General features: G+C 42.1%; 2 protein-coding genes across 5 annotated transcripts in view; one reads left to right on the top strand and one right to left on the bottom strand.

The window, feature by feature from the left end:
* Positions 1-19,715, top strand: part of TRAPPC12 (trafficking protein particle complex subunit 12) — a 647,809-nt gene that overhangs the window by 570,189 nt on the left and 57,905 nt on the right. The gene's annotated exons all lie outside the window — the stretch shown is intronic.
* The window catches only part of EIPR1 (EARP complex and GARP complex interacting protein 1), a 57,624-nt gene that overhangs the window by 33,063 nt on the left and 4,846 nt on the right, over positions 1-19,715 (bottom strand). For all 3 annotated transcript variants that reach the window (XM_083730675.1, XM_083730674.1, XM_083730676.1), the window contains exon 3: positions 13,060-13,192. In XM_083730675.1, the coding sequence (XP_083586801.1) occupies positions 13,060-13,192 (133 nt within the window). The remainder of the gene's footprint in view (positions 1-13,059; positions 13,193-19,715) is intronic.

Genomic DNA, 19,715 nt, shown 5'->3' on the forward strand with positions numbered 1-19,715 from the left:
ATGTTCCCTGTATGACAGGAGCAAGCAGCTAGTCTTAGATGCCTCATTTTTTTTTTTTTGCCACTGACAAAACAGAAGGATTTATCATTCTTATTAATGGAGATGAAACACACTTTGCCTGTTTGAATAGGAGGGAGCTCCAAAGGTATAGCACTTTTGAAAGACAACTTTACCACCTTGCTACCTTTTGGTTCTGGCTTGCCATCATTAAGGTCCAAAATGCATCATTTTTTTGAAACCAACAAGTTCAGGGGCCACTGAACTTACTGCCAAAGTAGGGTGTGAAGATCAGGGGGATAATTTTAAAATACATCACTGCTTGGTTGATAGACAGTATAACTTATACTCAGTAGAAATTCTTAGTATTCATATAGCACTTTCATAATGAATATGAAACCATTTACAGTAGTCCCTGCAGATCAATACATTCCTTCCCTGTAAATCAGTAAATTTTCTCTCACTGCTGAGGCATCAAGATTCTCCAGCTACTCGCTGGTGAGGGTAATGCACTCTTCACACACTTAGGAACACACTCGCCAATCCTTCATGCATTTCAAGATATAGTGTATATAGAGTATCAGTATTAAAAACAGATGTCAGGAAGTCCCAATACATGTACACCAATGGCAGACTATTACAAGTGGTTTCTTTGGATTTCAAATTACAGTGGTACCTCAGGTTACAGACACTTCAGATTACAGACACTTCAGGTTACAGACTCTGCTAACCCAGAAATAGTGCTTCAGGTTAAGAACTTTGCTTCAAGATGAGAACAGAAATCGTGCTCCGGCAGCGTAGCGGCAGCAGGAGGCTCCATTAGCTAAAGTGGTGCTTCAGGTTAAGAACAGTTTCAGGTTAAGAACGGACCTCCGGAACGAATTAAGGACTTAACCCGAGGTACCACTGTACACTTGATCCAACAGAAATTGTTCTTCTGGACTCCTCTCCACCCTTTTAGAACTCACATGGCTACATCTAGTGCTAGCTTGGCAATGAAGTGCAGATCCACACATGGATTAGTGAATGTCCTGCAACTACAGTCGTAAATTGGAAGTCAAATGGAATCCGTTCCGGAAGTCCGTTTGACTTCCAAAACGTTCGGAAACCAAATCGCAGCTTCTGATTGGCTGCTGGACATTCAGGTTCCAAAAGAACATTCGCAAACTAGAACACTCACTTCCAGGTTTGCGGCGTTCAGGAGCCAAAACGTCCGAGCTCCAGGGCGTTCAGGATTCAAGGTAAGACTGCACTTGTTTTGGAGCAGAGGCTATATAGGTAAAGGTAAAGGGACCCCTGACCATTAGGGTCCAGTCGTGACCGACTCTGGGGCTGTGGCGCTCATCTTGCTTTATTGGCCGAGGGAGTCGGAGTACAGCTTCTGGGTCATGTGGCCAGCATGACTAAGCCGCTTCTGGCGAACCAGAGCAGCACACAGAAATGCTGTTTACCTTCCTGCCGGAGCGGTACCTATTTATCTACCTGCAATTTGACGTGCTTTTGAACTGCTAGGTTGGCAGGAGCAGGGACCGAGCAACGGGAGCTCACCCCGTCATGGGGATTCGAACCACCGACCTTCTGATCAGCAAGCCCTAGGCTCAGTGGTTTAGACCACAGCGCCACCCTCGTCCTGTATCAGTTGGCTACTAAATACTGCTTTAAGGTTTAAGGAAGCCCATATAACGTTGAGCTACTTTCTGATCCTGTGGAGTTCACTAATGGGCAACACGAGAGCCCTCTCACAACTGTAAAGCGGCAGATCTTACAATGCCAGAAGGATAAATTCCCGCTAACTGTTGTGCCACGGATTGAATACTTTACTGTGCTGTATGTATTTTGAGGAGCCCAAGCAACTGTGGACACTCCTTTATTGGAGGTTTTTAGTAGAGACTTTTTGAACAAGAAATGGACATTTGTCATGAATGCTTTGGTTGACATTCCCTGCACTGCAGAAAGTTGGGACTGGATAGCCCTTAGGGGCCTCTTGCAGCTCTACCATTCTGTGATTTTATGATGCCAGACAGAAGAAGGAGACTATCTGTTTGACTAAAGAACCAGGGATCTCTTGATTGGTTCTGATAGGAAAAGTCTGTGTGTGAAGGCAACAGGGATGTGGAGAAGGGATGTTTGTGCAAGAGGAACAGGTTGTAATTTTCAATGAGCGCTTCAAGTGGATTATGTTGATGTGGAAAGGAAGGAAGTAACAGAGCGTTTTAAATATGATTGGAAATAAACTTTATCTCAATATAGTTTTGATGAACTTATTGTGTAACATGCAGCTCCAAGACTTCTCAAGTCCCCTTGCAGGGCATGTGGTACGAAGCAAAAGTTTGAGAAAAGTGTGTTCATGGTTAACGTTTAGACAGTTAAGTGTGACTGATCTAGTTAAAAAGTAAATAGTAAAGAATTCATTAAATTATGTGCTTGAATAATGGTCAATTTACTTGAGACCCCAACTTTTGAACTTTTGAACTCTTGTGTTTATATGGCAGAAAGTCTGGAAGCTGGTTCAACGTTCAACCTTGTACATTGGCATCTCGAGTTAAGTACTTAATTCATTCTGGAGGCCAGTTCTTAACCTAAACTGTTCTTAACCTGAAGCACCACTTTAGCTAATGGGGCCTCCTGCTGCCGCACCGCCGGAGCACGATTTCTGTTCTCATCCTGAAGCAAAGTTCTTAACCCAAGGTAATATTTCTGGATTAGCGGAGTCTGTAACCTGAAGCGTATGTAACCTGAGGTACCACTGTACATGTAAAGAACATGTGTATCAACTGAGGAAGGGAGAGTTGATGGGGTTTTTTTGGGGGGGTGTATTAATTTTCCATTCTAATTTTCAACCCACATGGTTTGGATTAATTACTTGAGAATAAATAATTAACTTTGTTTCTAATAAACCTGTCACTGCTAAAATTTGTATGAATAAACTCACGGTGGAAATAAGTTATCCTGATGTAAAAATAACTGTCCATAACTGTAACAGGCTTTTCCCCCCTTCCATAATAATTTTGCTTTTTGTAGAAATGAACAGGTAATGGAGGTCTCTGAAAACTCTTACTGCTCCTTATAGCAAAATGTTTTCTATTGCATTTGAATGAACAATAAGATTTTCTTTCTCTTTCCTCCCACAGCCAAGTAGGTAAAGGAACTTAAGCAGATAACAATAACAGTTATAAATAAACTGGAACGAATAAATTTTCTAACTTTAAAACTTTATATGCTTTGTCATTTTTAACCCCTTTCCATGCTAACTATGTTTTCAGGCCCAGAAGCAAATTTTGCTTTCTCTGCAAACTTAGGTGGTCCAGAGATGCATCTCAACCCTCCTGGTGAATAGAAGAAATCTGCCAAGGAATCACTTAGAATAGTGTGTTATTGCCAGTTTGTGGCCTCCCAGATGACAGCAAAGTAGCAGCAGCCATTTCTTTTCACCTGCATCAAACCAGGACTTGTGGAGTGGCGGGCAAAGGGGATCTGGAAGGTGACTTTTAAAGACTTTTTCTGGACTACAACTTAAAGTTGAAGCTCCAGGAGATTGAAGGTATTTGTGGAAGCAACAAGTTTTTCAAGGCCAAGAGGTTTTCATGAATAGCTAGATATAGAATTGGTATTTTGTATTATATGATAGTTTGAATTTTAGTTGGAACTGTAAATTGATCTATTGAATTGTGTGTGATGCCCATAAAGGACAAATGTTTCTTCATTTAATATAATTGTTTGCATATCATTTGTATGTTTGGTGTAATGAGAATATCCATAGGAAAATGAAAATCCCTATGTAGGTTTGGCGGCGCATCACTAAAAAGCAATTGCTGAGTATTGTGATTGCTGAGGTTCTAAAAAATTATTCAGAAGTAGGCATGAAGATTTCCCCATGTGTTTTACCGTATTTTTCGCCCTATAGGACGCACTTTTTCCCCACCAAAAATGAAGGGAAAATGTGTGTGCGTCCTATAGGGCAAATGCAGGCTTTCACTGAAGCTTGGAGAGCAAGAGGGGTCGGTGCGCACCGACCCCTCTCGCTCTCCAGGCTTCAGGAAGCTATCAGCAAGCCTTGGGAGCCTGCGGGAGTTCCCGCAGGGCTCCCTAGGATGCGGATAGCAGCCTGCTGCCCGGAGCACGGGGCGCGCTGAAGCAGAGCGCCCTGCGCTTCGGGCAGATATCCGCAAGCCTGGGGAGCCCGCGGGAGTTCATGTATGCTTTACTTCCTGACGTATGTAAAGATGTTTTATAACTCTTTGCTTGCTGTGTTTGAACTATAATATAAGCTTTTGTTCTGAAGTGCCACGGGACAAACCTTCTCAACTGGTATACAACAACAAGTTTCTTAAATTTGTGAGGTCCATGCCTTTACACAGTGGTACCTCGGGTTAAGAACTTAATTCGTTCTGGAGGTCCGTTCTTAACCTGAAACTGTTCTTAACCTGAAGTACCACTTTAGCTAATGGGGCCTCCCACCGCCGCTGCTACGCAATTTCTGTTCTCATCCTGAGGTAAAGTTCTTAACCCGAGGTACTATTTTTGGGTTAGAGGAGTCTGTAACCTGAAGCATCTGTAACCTGAAGCGTCTGTAACCCGAGGTACCACTGTATTGAGTTGAGTGAGCTCTGTCCTATTGCAATAGCTATAATAAATGGGTCGCTCGATCTAGATGCTGGACATGAAAATAGTTTCCCTGGTTCTGTGGTTTATTCAAAAGGTATTTGTTCCTCACCTGGGTAATGAACAAGGTGGTGTAGAGGTGAATTCTTACCACAAAGCCACCACACTAAAATCACTCTACAGTGGTACCTCGGGTTAAGAACTTAATTCGTTCTGGAGGTCTGTTCTTAACCTGAAACTGTTCCTAACCTGAAGTACCACTTTAGCTAATGGGGCCTCCTGCTGCCGTTGCGCCCCGCTGCACGATTTCTGTTCTCATCCTGAAGCAAAGTTCTTAACCCAAGGTACTATTTCTGGGTTAGCGGAATCTGTAACCTGAAGCATATGTAACCTGAAGCGTATGCAACCCGAGGTACCACTGTATAACTAAAAACAGCACATTAAAAGAGATTTATATACATAACTTTTCTGTGTAAGGGCAAACTCAACTCATCATGATCCAAAGACCCCCTGAAAACAATACTTTTAAAATACACCACTAACCAGGTAGCTACAGAGCTAAACAGGTTTCCTGGGAAGGGGAGGTTCCATAGTCTGAGAGCAATTAATAAGCAGCCCTGGATGTGGTCTGGAAAAGCTTCCAATTCCACCCCCCGCGCCCACTGCTATTATTTTTCTGCAGAAAACTTCCTGTTTCCAAAGACGCATTGTTTCATAAAGTTAATTAGTGCAAATAAACTAGGTAGCTTCAAAGCTGTAATTTCCTTTAAAAAATAAAAATAATAATTATAGCCCTGCTCATGTTCCATCTATGCATTCCATCAACCTATGGCAAAAAAACCAGGATAGAGACTGAGTTCAGCCTCCCATGCATTTGCTGGCCTGCTCCCAATCTCCATGCCTTCCACAGAAAGCGAGAATGAGCTGTACATACCCAGGGGTCTGTACTCTCACTTAGCAACCCTGCTGCAACCAGTGTTTCTGATACAGTGGCATGAATCCAGAGCCTGTCCTCCCCTTCTGCTGGTCAAGCTGATGATGGAGCAGGACCAGTGGGGTCCCACCCCCCACACTGCCACATCTTGACTTGAATACATGCAGAGAAAAATACAAAGGGATTATACTCGGGAAATGTCTATATGTCCAATGTACTGCCCCTTTGAGCATTATGATCAAGTATGTATGTTATAATAAATATAATAATAATAATAATAATAATAATAATAATAATAATAATAATTTATTTATACCCGCCCATCTGGGCGGCTTCCAACAAAGTATTAAAATACAGTAGTCTGTTAAATATTAAAAGCTTCCCTAAAGAGGGCTGCCTTCAAATGTCTTCTTAATGTTATTTTGGTGCCTTCATTTCTTTTTCTTAAAATGTAAATAGCATGAGGGGCAGCAGCCTACAATTTATTGTTATCTCTCCCCCTCCCCACTTCCCAACTGTCGGAGTGGGGAGTTGTGAGGGTGCTGGGTTGGAGGCCACAGCTCAAAAGCACCCCCCAACCTTTACTCATGAGAAGGGCTAGGGGACAAAATGATGGGATGGGTACTGCTCCTTGAAGGCACCCTAGGCGCCATCAGTCAGCTGCATCCAATCCTCGCTCACTCACCTTTCCAGGTGCCAGGAAAACACAACAACTCCACTTTCCTCCCAATTTTGGAAATGGGGAGGTGATGAGGAAAACAAATGTGGGGAAATTCCCCATAAACTCCAGGCTAAAAAGGCTCAAACCCAAGATACAAGCCCCTTTCCAGGGAGAGGGTGGTAACAAAGGCCTTGGATGAGGCTGTGAGTAGTGTCTCTAAACTCATATTTGCACGGCAACATTTTTGTTGTGGGATCTATAAAATGAAGCATAGGTTGTTGGATCCCTGTCCCACTTCACATTTCTAGTGTAAACTCACTTCAGGAAAATCCAACAAAGGCTTTAAAGAGACACTTAAAACACAGATGTTTGGTACTGGTTCATCTAATCAACTCTAAACTCTGTCCTCACCTAAAATATGAAATGTTTCAATGTAAATATACCACTGCACAACACTTTAGGTTAATAAAATCCAGAAGCGATTTTTGCACTGTTAATAAAAGTAACAGCAGAAATGAAATGATTTGAACAAGTTAATTTTTTTGCTATTTTTCTGCTTTGCTGTATGGTTGGGTTTTTTTGTTCTGCTGCTGCTGCCCTCGCAATGCAGTCTACCAAACAGATACCAATGTCTGATCTTCCATCCCAAAATGTTATTGTCAACAGGCGATCATTAGCTGGCAAGGACTGCATTACAGTATTTGTAGTTTGTTTGTCCGTTTAATTGTTTGTTTAAAAAAAGACCACGATTCATTGATAAGCACAGGAATTCCCTTCCCCCTTCACTCCAGCAAAAGAAAGAAGAGGAACCGCTATATGTGAAACTGCCTTTCTGTGTAGAATTTTTGTTTTTTAAAAGCAACGCTAAAATGTGCTCTCTCAGAAAATGCCGAAGCTCTGAAGAGACAGGATGTGTTGAATGATGATTTTTGACAGGCGAAAGCGGCATACCCCAAGCCCTCAAAACAGGTTATTTATCATCACATCTTCAAAATCCTCTTAATGGCAGGGCAAAAGCAGACAAAGAGACCATCACCTACAATTATGAGACTTTGCCCTCTGCCGGTTCTTTCCACCATTACATCAAGACAGACTATTGTGTAATGAGACTCTCTGTCTCTCCCCCACCCCTTTTCTTTCTCTCTTCCCTCTCCTTCTCTCTCTCTCTCTCTCTCTCTCTCTCTCTCTCTCACACACACACACACACACACACACACACAAAAACACCCATATTGCCGCAAGAGTGCTTTCTAGTCAACTCTTCACTTTTTACACGGGAAGAACTATGCACGGAGCTATTATCGCAGGCACAGATTTGAAATATTTATGACAGATGCCTTTGAATCATCTTTCGCCTGCCCCCACCCCAGCTTTTCGAGCGAATGAACCTTGACTTGTATGAACAAGCATGCTCTGCAGCTCCACTGTAGATAAGCCTTCATTTAATCAAACTGAACCCTCACTCACGACCCCCAAACCACCCTCATCAGTGTCAAGGAATGACACTGTCCTCTTTCCCACTGCATTTCCATAAAGCATTAGGAAACCGCTCTTTTAAATCCAAATAAGATGAAGCTGTGAGCACGCGCTCTCTCTCTCTCTTCTCCCACCCTCCCCTCTTTCTCCCCCTGCAATATTAAAGCTACAGAATGTATATGCTGAAGCCTTAATGAAATGCGAGACAGCACATCTCTCCTTCTCCTTCTTCCCCCCCTTCCAATAAAGTCAGGTAATGCAAATGTGAGATCCCTACAGTATTATTAATTCTGCTACATTGCACATTGAGCCAGTGATGCTGGAGCAGAGAGGTACAAGTTACATATCTATTGTGCCAGCTGATCTCTCTCAGGGACAAAGGCTTTCACCCTGAAGGAGAGGGCAGGTGGCGATGCCAGTCTCTGTGCCCTCCAAGGATTTCCCACAATAGTAAGAGGTGAAAAAAAGGGGGGGGACCAGATTTAATTTCCTACAGCTGTCACACTGATGTGATAAATCGGCATCTCTACAGCTACCAGTGTCAGACCTTATGAAACTGTCCTAGTTATAAAAGTGACAGTATCTTGGCATATAACTGATTTGTTTTAAAAGTGACTTTATTGTGCTATTTATGCCTCTTAGGAATCAAGTGATTTCCCTGTCTCCCCTTCTCCCACCCTGGAAAATAAAATAAAAAAGCAGGCTGTGTGCTATCAAATCTTTCAACAGCACACCAACAGAGTCAAGCTTTTAATCCTGCAGTTGTAAGAAAATGTGTTTATTTTGAGTAAGTTATGCAAGCCTGAGCAACGTATTCAGTGCAGTCCACAAATGTTTTCATTTTAGGCAGAAAACCATAAACTGGAATCTAGAAGAGGCAATGAGTGAACAGAACTCCCCTTTACATAATTTTGCAGACATATCATGTGCAAAATTGCTTCTTTTTAAAGCTGCTCAGAGCTGAAGTTTTGCATTTGCATTGGTTTATTTGTCAGAATGCTACTTCTTAGTCTCACCAAACTGCTGTGATGTCTGTTCTCAGAACACGTGGCATCCTGGATCATGTAAGAAGCAGACTACATAGCCCAGTTTACTTCTCCATTACATTTAAATTCATCATAAAAGTAATATTCATTTCAGTTGCATGTTATAACAATAATCTTGCTTCTCTCATTTGGACTTTTTTTAAATATCTGGGCTACTAAGAGCAGCAAGAAACCTTTCAATTTTCAGAAAATAGAAAATGTTCTAGAAAAGTTAAAATTCAGTAGAAAAGTTAAAATTCAGTAGTACAAAAGCTTGCTATGAGTCCAGTGTAAGTGTGTTCTTAAAATGGTTCTCCCATGTTCAGAAAATATAATTTTTTTTTCTTTTCTTTCTTTCTTTTTTTGAAAATCAAAATGTTTCCAGCAAAAGAATTTCAACTTCAGTAGGAACACAGGAAGCTATATTACTACTAGATCTCAGATCATCCATCCATCTAGCTTTACTCCAGCCTTCCCTAACCTGGTACTTTCCAGATGCTGTTGAGCTCCACTCCCATCACCCTCAGCCATATTGCAACATCTGGCGAGCACCAAATAGGGAAAGCCTGGTCTACTCTGCCTCGCAGGGTCTCTCAGGCTGAGATCTTTCCCATCACCTGTTACAGGGTCCTTTTCCACCTATGTGGAGAGAAACACACAGCAGACAGCAATCCTACAAAGATGACTTTTTTTTTAAAGGCACAAATAGTTTCAGACTAGTTTACATATTTAACCCCCTCTGCCCACAAGGCCAAAATCTTGCAATAACAGAAGATACATAGAATGTATCTTTTTCACAATTCATTTCCAACAATCAGTTCCGATTTCTGGAAGCCATTCCTCATAATATCTAATATGCTCAACACGGCTTGAGTAGATCAGTACGGTATTATCTGTGGAATGTTTTCTTCAGTTTTGCTGAGCCCCTTCATTACTTACTGCAGGGAAACAGCAGCACCTCCAGGTAGAGGAACGTTGAAAATGAAGAGGAATATTCTGGAGATGCTCAAGAACATCTAAAGAATTGTATGGATCCAAATAATTAACAGAAGACCAGCAGCAGTGAGCTGAGAACTTATCTTGAACCAAAATCATGGCTACCAGCAGCCAGCCTCCCTCCTAATGCTCCACCAATGAAATCCTTAGCCCATCTGGGATTCAACAATGGTCATCTTAAAGGACAAAAATTAATGCTCCAAAAATTAGCTCCAAATTTCTTATCCCATGTTGGCCAACTACATATTTTTAAGAGGTGCTTAAGCAGATATTTCATTTTTCTTCCTCAGCTTCTACCACCTGCATCCTAGCAATGCATACTGTCCCTCACCCCAGTTACTTTGAGTTACTGAAAATTTGCCACTTCCACCCCTGCTTTCTCCACCAGACTCCTCCGCTCTTGAAGCAGATGAACTCTCTTTCCCACCAATTATGTGTATAGAGATCTCTGGAAAACATCTCCTACAACTGAACACTTGGCAAGGCGTGTGACCTTTCGCCTCCCTACAAGTTTCCATGATGTCTGAAAGCACAGCAGAGGACAGAGAATGAAAGTACCAACAGCAGGGATGAAATATCCACTGGGTGGGGAGATGGCTCATTTCTAGTACTGTATCTAATGGTGTTTTACGCCTTCCCTTTTCTTCCTTGAAAGTAGATGTGGGGATGGCGATTTGAATCTCTCCAACTTGCCATTCTGATCTCAAAGTTCAATAAAGTTATTGCATTCCAAAAAAATATCCCCAAACCAACCCTTTCAAATGGATTGCCCAATGGCAAAGTTAAAAGAGAGACCTCACGTAATTCGACAATCTGCGTAAGTAAATTATAATTATGAACAGACTCATCTCATTTTCGCATTCTCGGTATATTCTAAAGGAATGCTCAACACAGTGTTCTTATTTAAAACTGCTGAAAGGGCGAAATGGGTTTGCAAATACATGCTACTGGATTTTTTCATCTCCATCTATAGCCTATAAAAGGATTCTGAGGTGAGTGACAATTCAGTAGGACTAAGATAGGTTATAAAGCAGAAGTTTCTGAAATCCCCTGATTCTGTCATTCACACACACACACACACGCCCCTTAACACGCCATGGCAACTCCTTGCCAGCTGATTTGCAGCAACTGCCATGCCTTTCTGCTTGAATTTCCATGTGCCTGAAGTCATACCGGTGATGGCAGGGAGAGTTCAGCAGAACGGAGTGGGAAAAAAGCAAGCAAGCAGATGGTAGCAAAGGCAAGCGGGATTAGGGATGCTTGAGGAATTCAATTTCCATGAACTCCAATGTGAACTGACCTGATCTGCGCCTAATGGACTAATGTGCAGATTGGAACCTAATTATCCTTTGGATTTTGCACTTCTCTGCATTTTGTGACCGTGCTCATCTCAAAAAATATAGACAGGTAAAGTATATTTATAAAATGTGTAGAGTGAGATTAAAAAAACAAGTTTAAATAGATATTGCCATACAAATGTATGTGGGAAAAAGGAAGATTATTTCAGAAATAGGACAGAACTGACTTCTTTGTGAACACATGTGAAATTGAAAGCAGCGCTCAGCATTACTTATACCCCATTCCCTGGTCTGTGCAGTCCGTTCCACGGTGAAACTAGACATATAGACATGCATACATTTCCACAACACAGCAGTTGTAATAATGGTTATATACACATTGCAATTTTGACGCAGAATTGCATCTTAGCCCAAGATATCTGCAGCATTAGATGTGAAGTTACAGAACAGTCTGTAAAGGTCTTACTACAGTTATATCCCCCAAAAAACAGAAGAGAAGAGACTAAGGTTACAGATTTGCAGTTTGCCCCCAGGTCTAGCATTCTCAGAGTTCCCAAGTCTTTAACAAAACCTGTGAAAATTAAGTATTGCAGGGTGTGCACTGGTTGTATTTCATCTCTGCTCAGTGCTTTGTCAGCTCTTCATTGTTCTAATTTTGCCAGCTACTCTGGTACCAGGATGATCTACTATCCTTTTTGCCGTTTCACCTTCTCAAAGTGAGAAGATTTATAGCAATTCAGATATAATGATCTAGCAGCCCAGGGCAGCAGGGGACATGGAAAAGGGTCTTCTCATGATATACCCATTGCTGCTCACTCACCATTGTGCAGATGTTTTTCTTTGTTGTATATAAGCTGAAAGCTCGCCTCGCTATAGCCACTTTACCCACCTGAAGGTACATTTTTCTTCCTTACTCTGTGACTGTCCACCACAGAAGAGACTGCATCACCGCTGTTCGGGGTTTTACAATTATTAAGTTTATTAAATATTTCAGCCACTTTTCCCTTTACAAAGAGCAGCACAGTATATCTTTCCAAGACACTTTAGCATTTTTAAAAGGTATCTCATCTAACTTGGCAATTTACTTCTCTCTCTTGGAACCAGTGTTAGAAACTCAGATATATAAGCTAGGGGCCAAATGCCTCTTTAAACCAAGGTTGCAGTCGCCAAAACAGAATCTCTGGTTGCCATTTTGGGCAAGACGGCTCTTATTTTTCAAATGATGGACTGACTGCAATTAATATAATAATAATAATAATTTATTATTTGTACACCGCCCATCTGGCTGGGTTTCCCCAGGCACTTGGCAGAGGGCCTTCTTGGTAGTGGCGCCCACCCTGTGAAATGCCCTGTAGCTTTGCTTCTCGCAATGAGGGAACCGCCAGAACAACTGACACTCAGTTAAACACCTGACTACTACAGATGACAACCTTGAGCTTGGTTAAGAACTTTGAGAACTTAAAGAAGAAAAGTCACTTGATCCAGGGACTGTCCACATATATATTGGCCAATTTCTACCTCTTTTTCTTAATGGTGACATGGATCATTCATAACATAAGAATATGAGGGTGGGGTAAGACAAACTACAACAATTAACTAAAACGTTGTTCACCAATCGTGCTCAGGCGGCACAGAAGAAGCATTTCGGATCCTGAAATTCATTCCGATTGTGCAGATAAAATATAACTGATAGAATTTTACAGGGATGTAAAAACAGTGTGAAAACTGTCAAGATCCAATGATCCCCAGATCGTGGAGATGCCAGGTGCCATTGACCAGCCATCTTCACTTGGTCACAAGTGGCTAATAGGCAGGTGGAAAATGCATCTGCGCCTTGATAATTTTTAACACTGCTTGGAGCCCCTCCGATACATCAGACATGTGCACCAAAAGTTAAGTGATCAGAGAGCCACTAAGTTCATTTATCAATTAAAAAATAGGCAGCTAGAATGTAATCCCTCAAACCAACATGAATGTCACTAGAAAAGATCATGTGCATTTCAATACCATATATACACCCTCAGATAAGCGTCTTACAGAAGAAAAGGAAAGCCTTCAAATTGCACTTACTTTTACTGTAGCAGGTTGCAAGCACACCTTTGTCAGCTGGACTGGCACTTATGTGCCAAATTTCACCAACTTGATGCAGAAGAACATTTTTGTTTATAATGTTATTTTCATCATCAAAATCTATGATGTGAATCTACAAATGCAAGACAAGAACCGTTAGGACTTCATGCATATTTTTTTTCAGAAGGGTGTGAAGCATACATTACAACTGTGTGAAACATGCTATCAGTTTCATTTCATAAAAATGGGTGCACAGGAGTCACTGAAAACAACTCTAGGTGAAATTGCTGATCGAGAAACCCCTGATCTGTCATGCTATGTCTACAGCTGCAACAGGTAATAAAGGAGACCAGTAATTAGAGTCTCTATAAGGACATACAAAATGCAGGTTGATTTAGTCACTAAATCCCCACTCATTAAAACATACAAACTCCTATTCAAGTAACACAGACTATGGTAAGACGCCATATCTTACAGCAGAATTTGAACAAATGCAACTAATAGCTTTCCATGCTAGACAAGAGGGGAGGAGTCATATAGCATCACTACAAAGTCCTCATGTAGCCTTTTACTACTGAACGTTGGTACTGGGAAGATAAGTCAGGGGTTGCCAATGCAATGCTTGTGGGCACTAGTATTCTAGCCAATACCTTCCTGCTCAGATCCTGTTTGCACTGGCTCAGCTTCTCCTAAACTAAAAATGTACCCTTCAACACATGCCCATCTTGCATTGGATAACAGGCCTGGGCACCCAACCTCCTTTCTCTTTTGAACAGAGGAGAGGTGCTGTGAGCTTCTGTCAGTGTTTTATTGTAGGTGCCTTGATCTGGGGAGGCGATGTGATGGGAGAGCATCCCTGCACCATTTTAAGGTCCTGCCTCTCTTCTGGCATTTTTAGACGTAGCAGCCATCTTGGGTACTGCCACACCCTCACAACAACTTTTGTGGCTGGTGCCCATGGCACCTACTCAAAATTCAGAAGGCACCCATTGGCCCCCAAAGGTAGGCTACCAAACTAAGTTGCACTAACATGCATCTATGCCAGTATTGTTTGGTATGGCTGATGGCAGTGCTCAAACACCTTACGCAACCTTTCCAACCTGAGACCCCTTAACCTGTAGCCTTCCAAATGTTGTTGGATTCTTGCTCCTATCAACCCCAGCCAGCAAAGTCAGGGAAAATGGAAGTCATACTCCAACAATATCTGAAGGGTCACAGGGCCCCCTATCCCTGTCTTAACTGGAAGACTGTACTTACGAAACCTGAGAGCTGTTGCATGCAACCCCCCCCCCCAAAAAAAGTTACTCCTTCTGTCTGCTGGGTACTACTCAAGAAATGTTGTAGGAAAGCTGACCTAACAGTGCTGATGCACTAGTGCATGTGAGAAAACTTTCTCCCAACATCTTACAAAGTTATCTAATCGTTCACATGTACTTAGGATGTCTAAGTTCTTCACTTTAGCAGGGATCAGGGTTTTAACCCATCAGATTGTGGGGAAAGTAGCTTGCTCTGTTGTTGTTTACAGGCAGTGACCATTTTAGGGACATCCAATTGATGTGTGATCGCTGATGCATCAGTCCTTTTGGACCTGGAAGAGGGCAGAACGAGGGTGGAAGGGGGGGCTTATACGTGCTTCGCCAAGACATATGGGGGCCAGGAACAGAACCCCCACATGAAATATTGCCACCTGTATCTTAAATAAGGAGAAGAGTCATTACTCCGTAGCAGAGCATTCGCAGAATGTCCCGAGTTCAATCCCCAGCATCCCCAGATCTCTGAGAAATCTTAGTCGGAAACCCTGAAAAACAGCAGCTAGTCAGTATGCAGACAATATTGAACTAGATGGACTAATGGTTCAACTCAGCATAGCAGCATCCTTTGTTCCTATGTATATTCAGCATGGCTAGCCTGAGGATGCCACTGGTTTGCAACCCCCATCATCAGTAGCCAGAATAGCCTGAGGTCCGGGATATTGGGAGTTATGGTCCCTACAGAATCTGGAGGGCCACATCTGCCTTAAATGGAAATGCTATGCAAGTACAAGCCATGAGCAAAACAGAAAAGGGTGGTGGTGGAATATTTTTCAGGCCAATAGCCTGTCAACACAGAGAAAGCTTTGAAATGCTTTAACAATTGCTTGCTTCTCTGGAGAGACCACAAGGGATTCGTTTCTGCAATCAATTGTCCTGAGATAAATCCCTTTAACTCATTTCCCTCTCCCATTTGCTAACATAATAAGAAAGCCATTCTGAGACTAAAGCAAGCTGGAAGCCAGAAGAGCATCCAGAGACAGATGTTCTATCTAGCTTGTTGCACAATGTCTGCCTAAGCTGGATGCCTACAATACAAAAAAGCCCTTTTAGTGTTTAGCCTGAACAGAGCACAATTTTAACAAAATCTTTGCTGAAAATAGAGCAGAGCAGATTGCACCAGGCTGGCTGGCTGCTTCATCTATATGCTCTCGCAGCCTCCTCTAAAAACAGGAAGCCTCATGTTGAAATTATGAAGTAGTCTCCTTGGCAGTGAAATTGATTCCCTAAAGGTGAGCTACAAATCAAAATTCAATTTGCTCTACCAACATGTATTATATGCCCCTACTAACCATATAAAGAGGGTCATGCAGCACATAAACCAGAAGTGCCTTCTGCCCTATCTCAGGTCCCTCAAAGTCAGGCATAGCAGCTTCCTTCTCGCTGGTGTGATCATCATTCAGAACCACATCAGGCCCCGAGGACAAGTGTTATTAAATATAGCATGTCACCGGTTCCATAGGATTTTATCATTATTATTAATATTATTATTTTCCTAACTCTTTTGGCTTGGAGACGTGGAAAGCATTAAAAGGCAAAACCAGACAAGATGTTGCAACACAGCTCTCTCGGGTATATCAGAAACATTCTGTGGGAAGAAGGGCAGTCAAACATCCTATATCCTAGCATATGTTTTCTCCAAGCACTCACAATTGTCACAGCTTTGGAAGCATGGACCAAAATTCAACAATCATTTTATTGTTCAATCAATCATTTGGTCTTTTGTTTTGCTACAGGGGTAGGAAACATTGCTAGTCATTTCTGGGATTTGGGAGTTCAACAACATATGGAGGGCACCAAACCATCTAACCCTGCTTTAAACAAACTCCTGCATTCAGACAAGAGAGACTGATGCTCCTCCTCCAGCAAGCTACCCAGAAAAAAGAAAAGAAAAGAGAGAAAGATGAGATTCAGCGAAGAGTTGTGGTTGTCTGGAGAACCGGATGGGGCTAATGTCTCAAGTGCTCCCCATCAGATATAATAATAATAATAATAATAATAATAATAATAATAATTTATTTGTACCCCGCCCATCTGGCTGGGTTTCCCCAACCACTCTGGGCGGCTTCCATAGAATACACTAAAATATCACACATTAAAAACTTCCCTGAACAGGGATGCAGATATGCAGGGATTGACCTCTAAGTCCCACAATTCCACACTGGTTTTGAAGGAAACCTGCTGTCTCTTTGTGGTTTAGAACAGGAGCAAGGAAACTCAGGCACTGAGTCTCTCTAGATGGCCTCTGGAACACTTCCCATTCATAGCCCTCACTGACCCTACTTTGTAGCCCAAGTATTTTTGCCTGGCTGGAACGTGCCCTTGAACCCTAACATCTCTTACTTGATCTGGATGGAGGAGAGTGTGTGCAAGTGTGTGTAAAAACCAGCTCCGCTCACTTTTGCCTCTGACCCGGCCAACCATGGTATTTGGCCTCCGGACGGTTGCCCAAAAGAGAACGGGTCCCTCAGGCCTTTAAAGGTTCCCCACCCCTATATCTGTCCTTCTCTTAATTCTACCTGCTTTTGGCATCTTGTTCTGACAATTTATTTGTTTGAATTTAGTTAAAGCATAGGTGTGTTGGAGAAGGCTAACAGGTAAAGTAGAAAAAGAGATAGCTCAGTTTCAAAAGTTTGAAAAATGCAGCTTATTCAGGCAAATAAGAGCCTCCTTGTGTATTGTAAATGTTCCTCTGTGGAAGATATTTTTACACAACAAAACCCATTAAGACAAAAAGTAAACCAATCTTGTATCCCAAGGATAGAAACATGATTATATTTTCAATTCTTATTCTTCATTTTTTTAAAAAAATACCCTTTTAAGTGCTTTTTTCTTACATGTACTCAGTGAACAACCTTAAAGTAGAAGATGCAGTAGAGATCACTTTGCCTGCCCTGTCTCTGCATTTTCACACCCAAATCCTGTATCAGGCTCCATACTTGCTTGTGTTGGCTTAATGTAAATGAACTGCATGCAGTTGAAAAATCACACCTGCCCCCCAATGCTTTATGACAATGCAATTCCTTTCAGGGATTCCATTCACAATACACCTCTGCCCAGGAGTGGAAGCCTAGTTAGTGCAACTTGGATGTCAAGCTACCATCTGCCGGAAAGTGTTGGAAGAATGGCCATTACCTGACCTAGGTAGAGACCAGCGCTGCTAAATTAAGCAGTTACAACAGAGGCTCCTGACACTTCTTAGGGATTAATGACTGACTGAGGAGTTGATGGCTTCAAGCGCTGCTAAAGGCCATTAACCCTATCAACTCATTAGCACTCAGAGAAAGTGCCCTGCACCTCAATTATCAATGCTGGTAAGACATAAAATGGAAAGGACAGGGGCAGTGGGGAGCAAGGAGAAGCAGGCTCAAACAGCGTTTGGAGTCAATAGTAGAATTATTACCCAGATACAATCATGCTGCTTGAGTGCTATCAATATTTTCCTTCTGCAAAAGTTTTAATGGCTTGGAGTATTTTCAAAACACTTGTATCTGCTGCTACAGGAAACTGTACATTTAGGCATCAGCTGCAGGGAAGGAACTACCGTATTTTTCGCTCCATAAGACACACTTTTTCCCTCCTAAAAAGTAAGGGGAAATGTCTCTGTGTCTTATGGAGCGAATGTATGGTCGATCGCTGGCTCCCTTTCTAGCCCTGTCTCCTTGCCCAGGCCTCCATTGTTGAATGTTCTGCAGACGAAGGCTGTTTGTTTCCCCAGCGACATGTGATTATCTGTCTGGAAACTGTAGAAACAGCTCCCTTTCCTTTCCTAAAGAAGCTGCAGAACTGTGAGTTGAACCCCACAAAAACAGGATTTTTTCCCTTTGCAAAGTAACCTCAACAACTTTGAGCTGATCCTCAAAAAAGGGGCTTTTCCCCTTTGCAAAAGAAGCCGCACAACTTTGAGCTGATCCTCAAAAAAACAGGGCTTTCCCCCTTTCCTCCTCTAAAAACTAGGTGCATCTTAATATGAAAAATACGGTACATATAATCCAAGATGTGATCCTACCAAAAATGGCATCCCCATCTCAAGTTCCTCCCTACTATGTATAATAGAACTCATCCCACAACATGCGATCAAGTCACTCCCCTGTCATGGAATGGAGTGGAAATTACTTCGCATAATGGCATCCACAACCTGTTATGGGGTATTCTGGGAGAAGCTGTCATGGGGAAAAACCAGAGTCCCATGTCTCCAACAACATTTACTAATTATAAGAGAGAAGATATACCAATATGCCTAATAGTGAGCAGGTCTGATTTCCCCACCATCACAAAAAAGAAGCATATTGGGCAGTATGGAACTAAATATTTGCATTAGGGCAACAGGAATTCCCTTCCTTCCCCATGCTTGGCACCCTATGCCCTCCCCAAAGGGTTGGGGGACCCTCCCTCAACAGATTTCAGGGGGCATGCAGTGGGAGAAGAGGAAGGGAGTCTTTCTGTTGCCTCCCAAAACATATTTTTCAGCCTTATACCAATAGATGTGCCCCAAGGTAAACTGTTCAAATAACTATATAGCTTCACTAAGTTCTTGTTTTTCCTTTTTAGACATGCAGTGGTGCCTCGCAAGACGAAATTAATCCGTTCTGCGAGTCTCTTCGTCTTGCGGTTTTTTCGTCTTGCGAAGCACAGCTATTAGCGGCTTAGCGGCTATTAGCGGCTATTAGCGGCTTAGCGGCTATTAACGGCTTAGCGGCTTTAAGAAAAAGGAAACAAACTCGCAAGAACTCGCAAGACGTTTCGTCTTGCGAAGCAAGCCCATAGGGAAATTCGTCTTGCGGAACGACTCAAAAAACGGAAAACTCTTTCGTCTTGCACATTTTTCGTCTTGCGAGGCATTCGTCTTGCGAGGTACCACTGTGTTTATCATATTAGAAAGGTGGCAAACAATCAGTTCCAGCAACTTGCTTGTTTTATTTCATCATTGATTCTGAACAGGCTTGGCTGAGACTCAGAAACCAAGCATAAAGTTTTAAACTGTTGTGCAGGTTCATCAATGAACCACGTTCTTCCATTCGTCATTTCTCACTGCAGAGAAATTAAGTTCCATCAGAATGCTTTTTACAGCACAGGTCTACTCAGAAAAAAAGCCATATTGAGTTCAGTGGGGCTTGTTCCTAGGTACAGACTACAGAGTCCAACTAACTATATAAGCATTCTGTAGCCTCAAAGACCCTCCTTTAACCATTATTTAACATTAGAATAATTAAGATTTTCCTCACCATCCCCAGCTCAATTCCTAACACAGAACTTTACAACCAAATACTGTTCAAGATCACATCCATTATTTTTTAAAACAGCACTACATTTAAAACTTCAATTTGGCAAGCAAAAATCATTATC

The sequence above is a fragment of the Podarcis gaigeae genome (genome assembly GCF_964106915.1).
Source record: "Podarcis gaigeae genome assembly, chromosome: 3".
NCBI classification, from domain to species: domain Eukaryota; kingdom Metazoa; phylum Chordata; class Lepidosauria; order Squamata; family Lacertidae; genus Podarcis; species Podarcis gaigeae.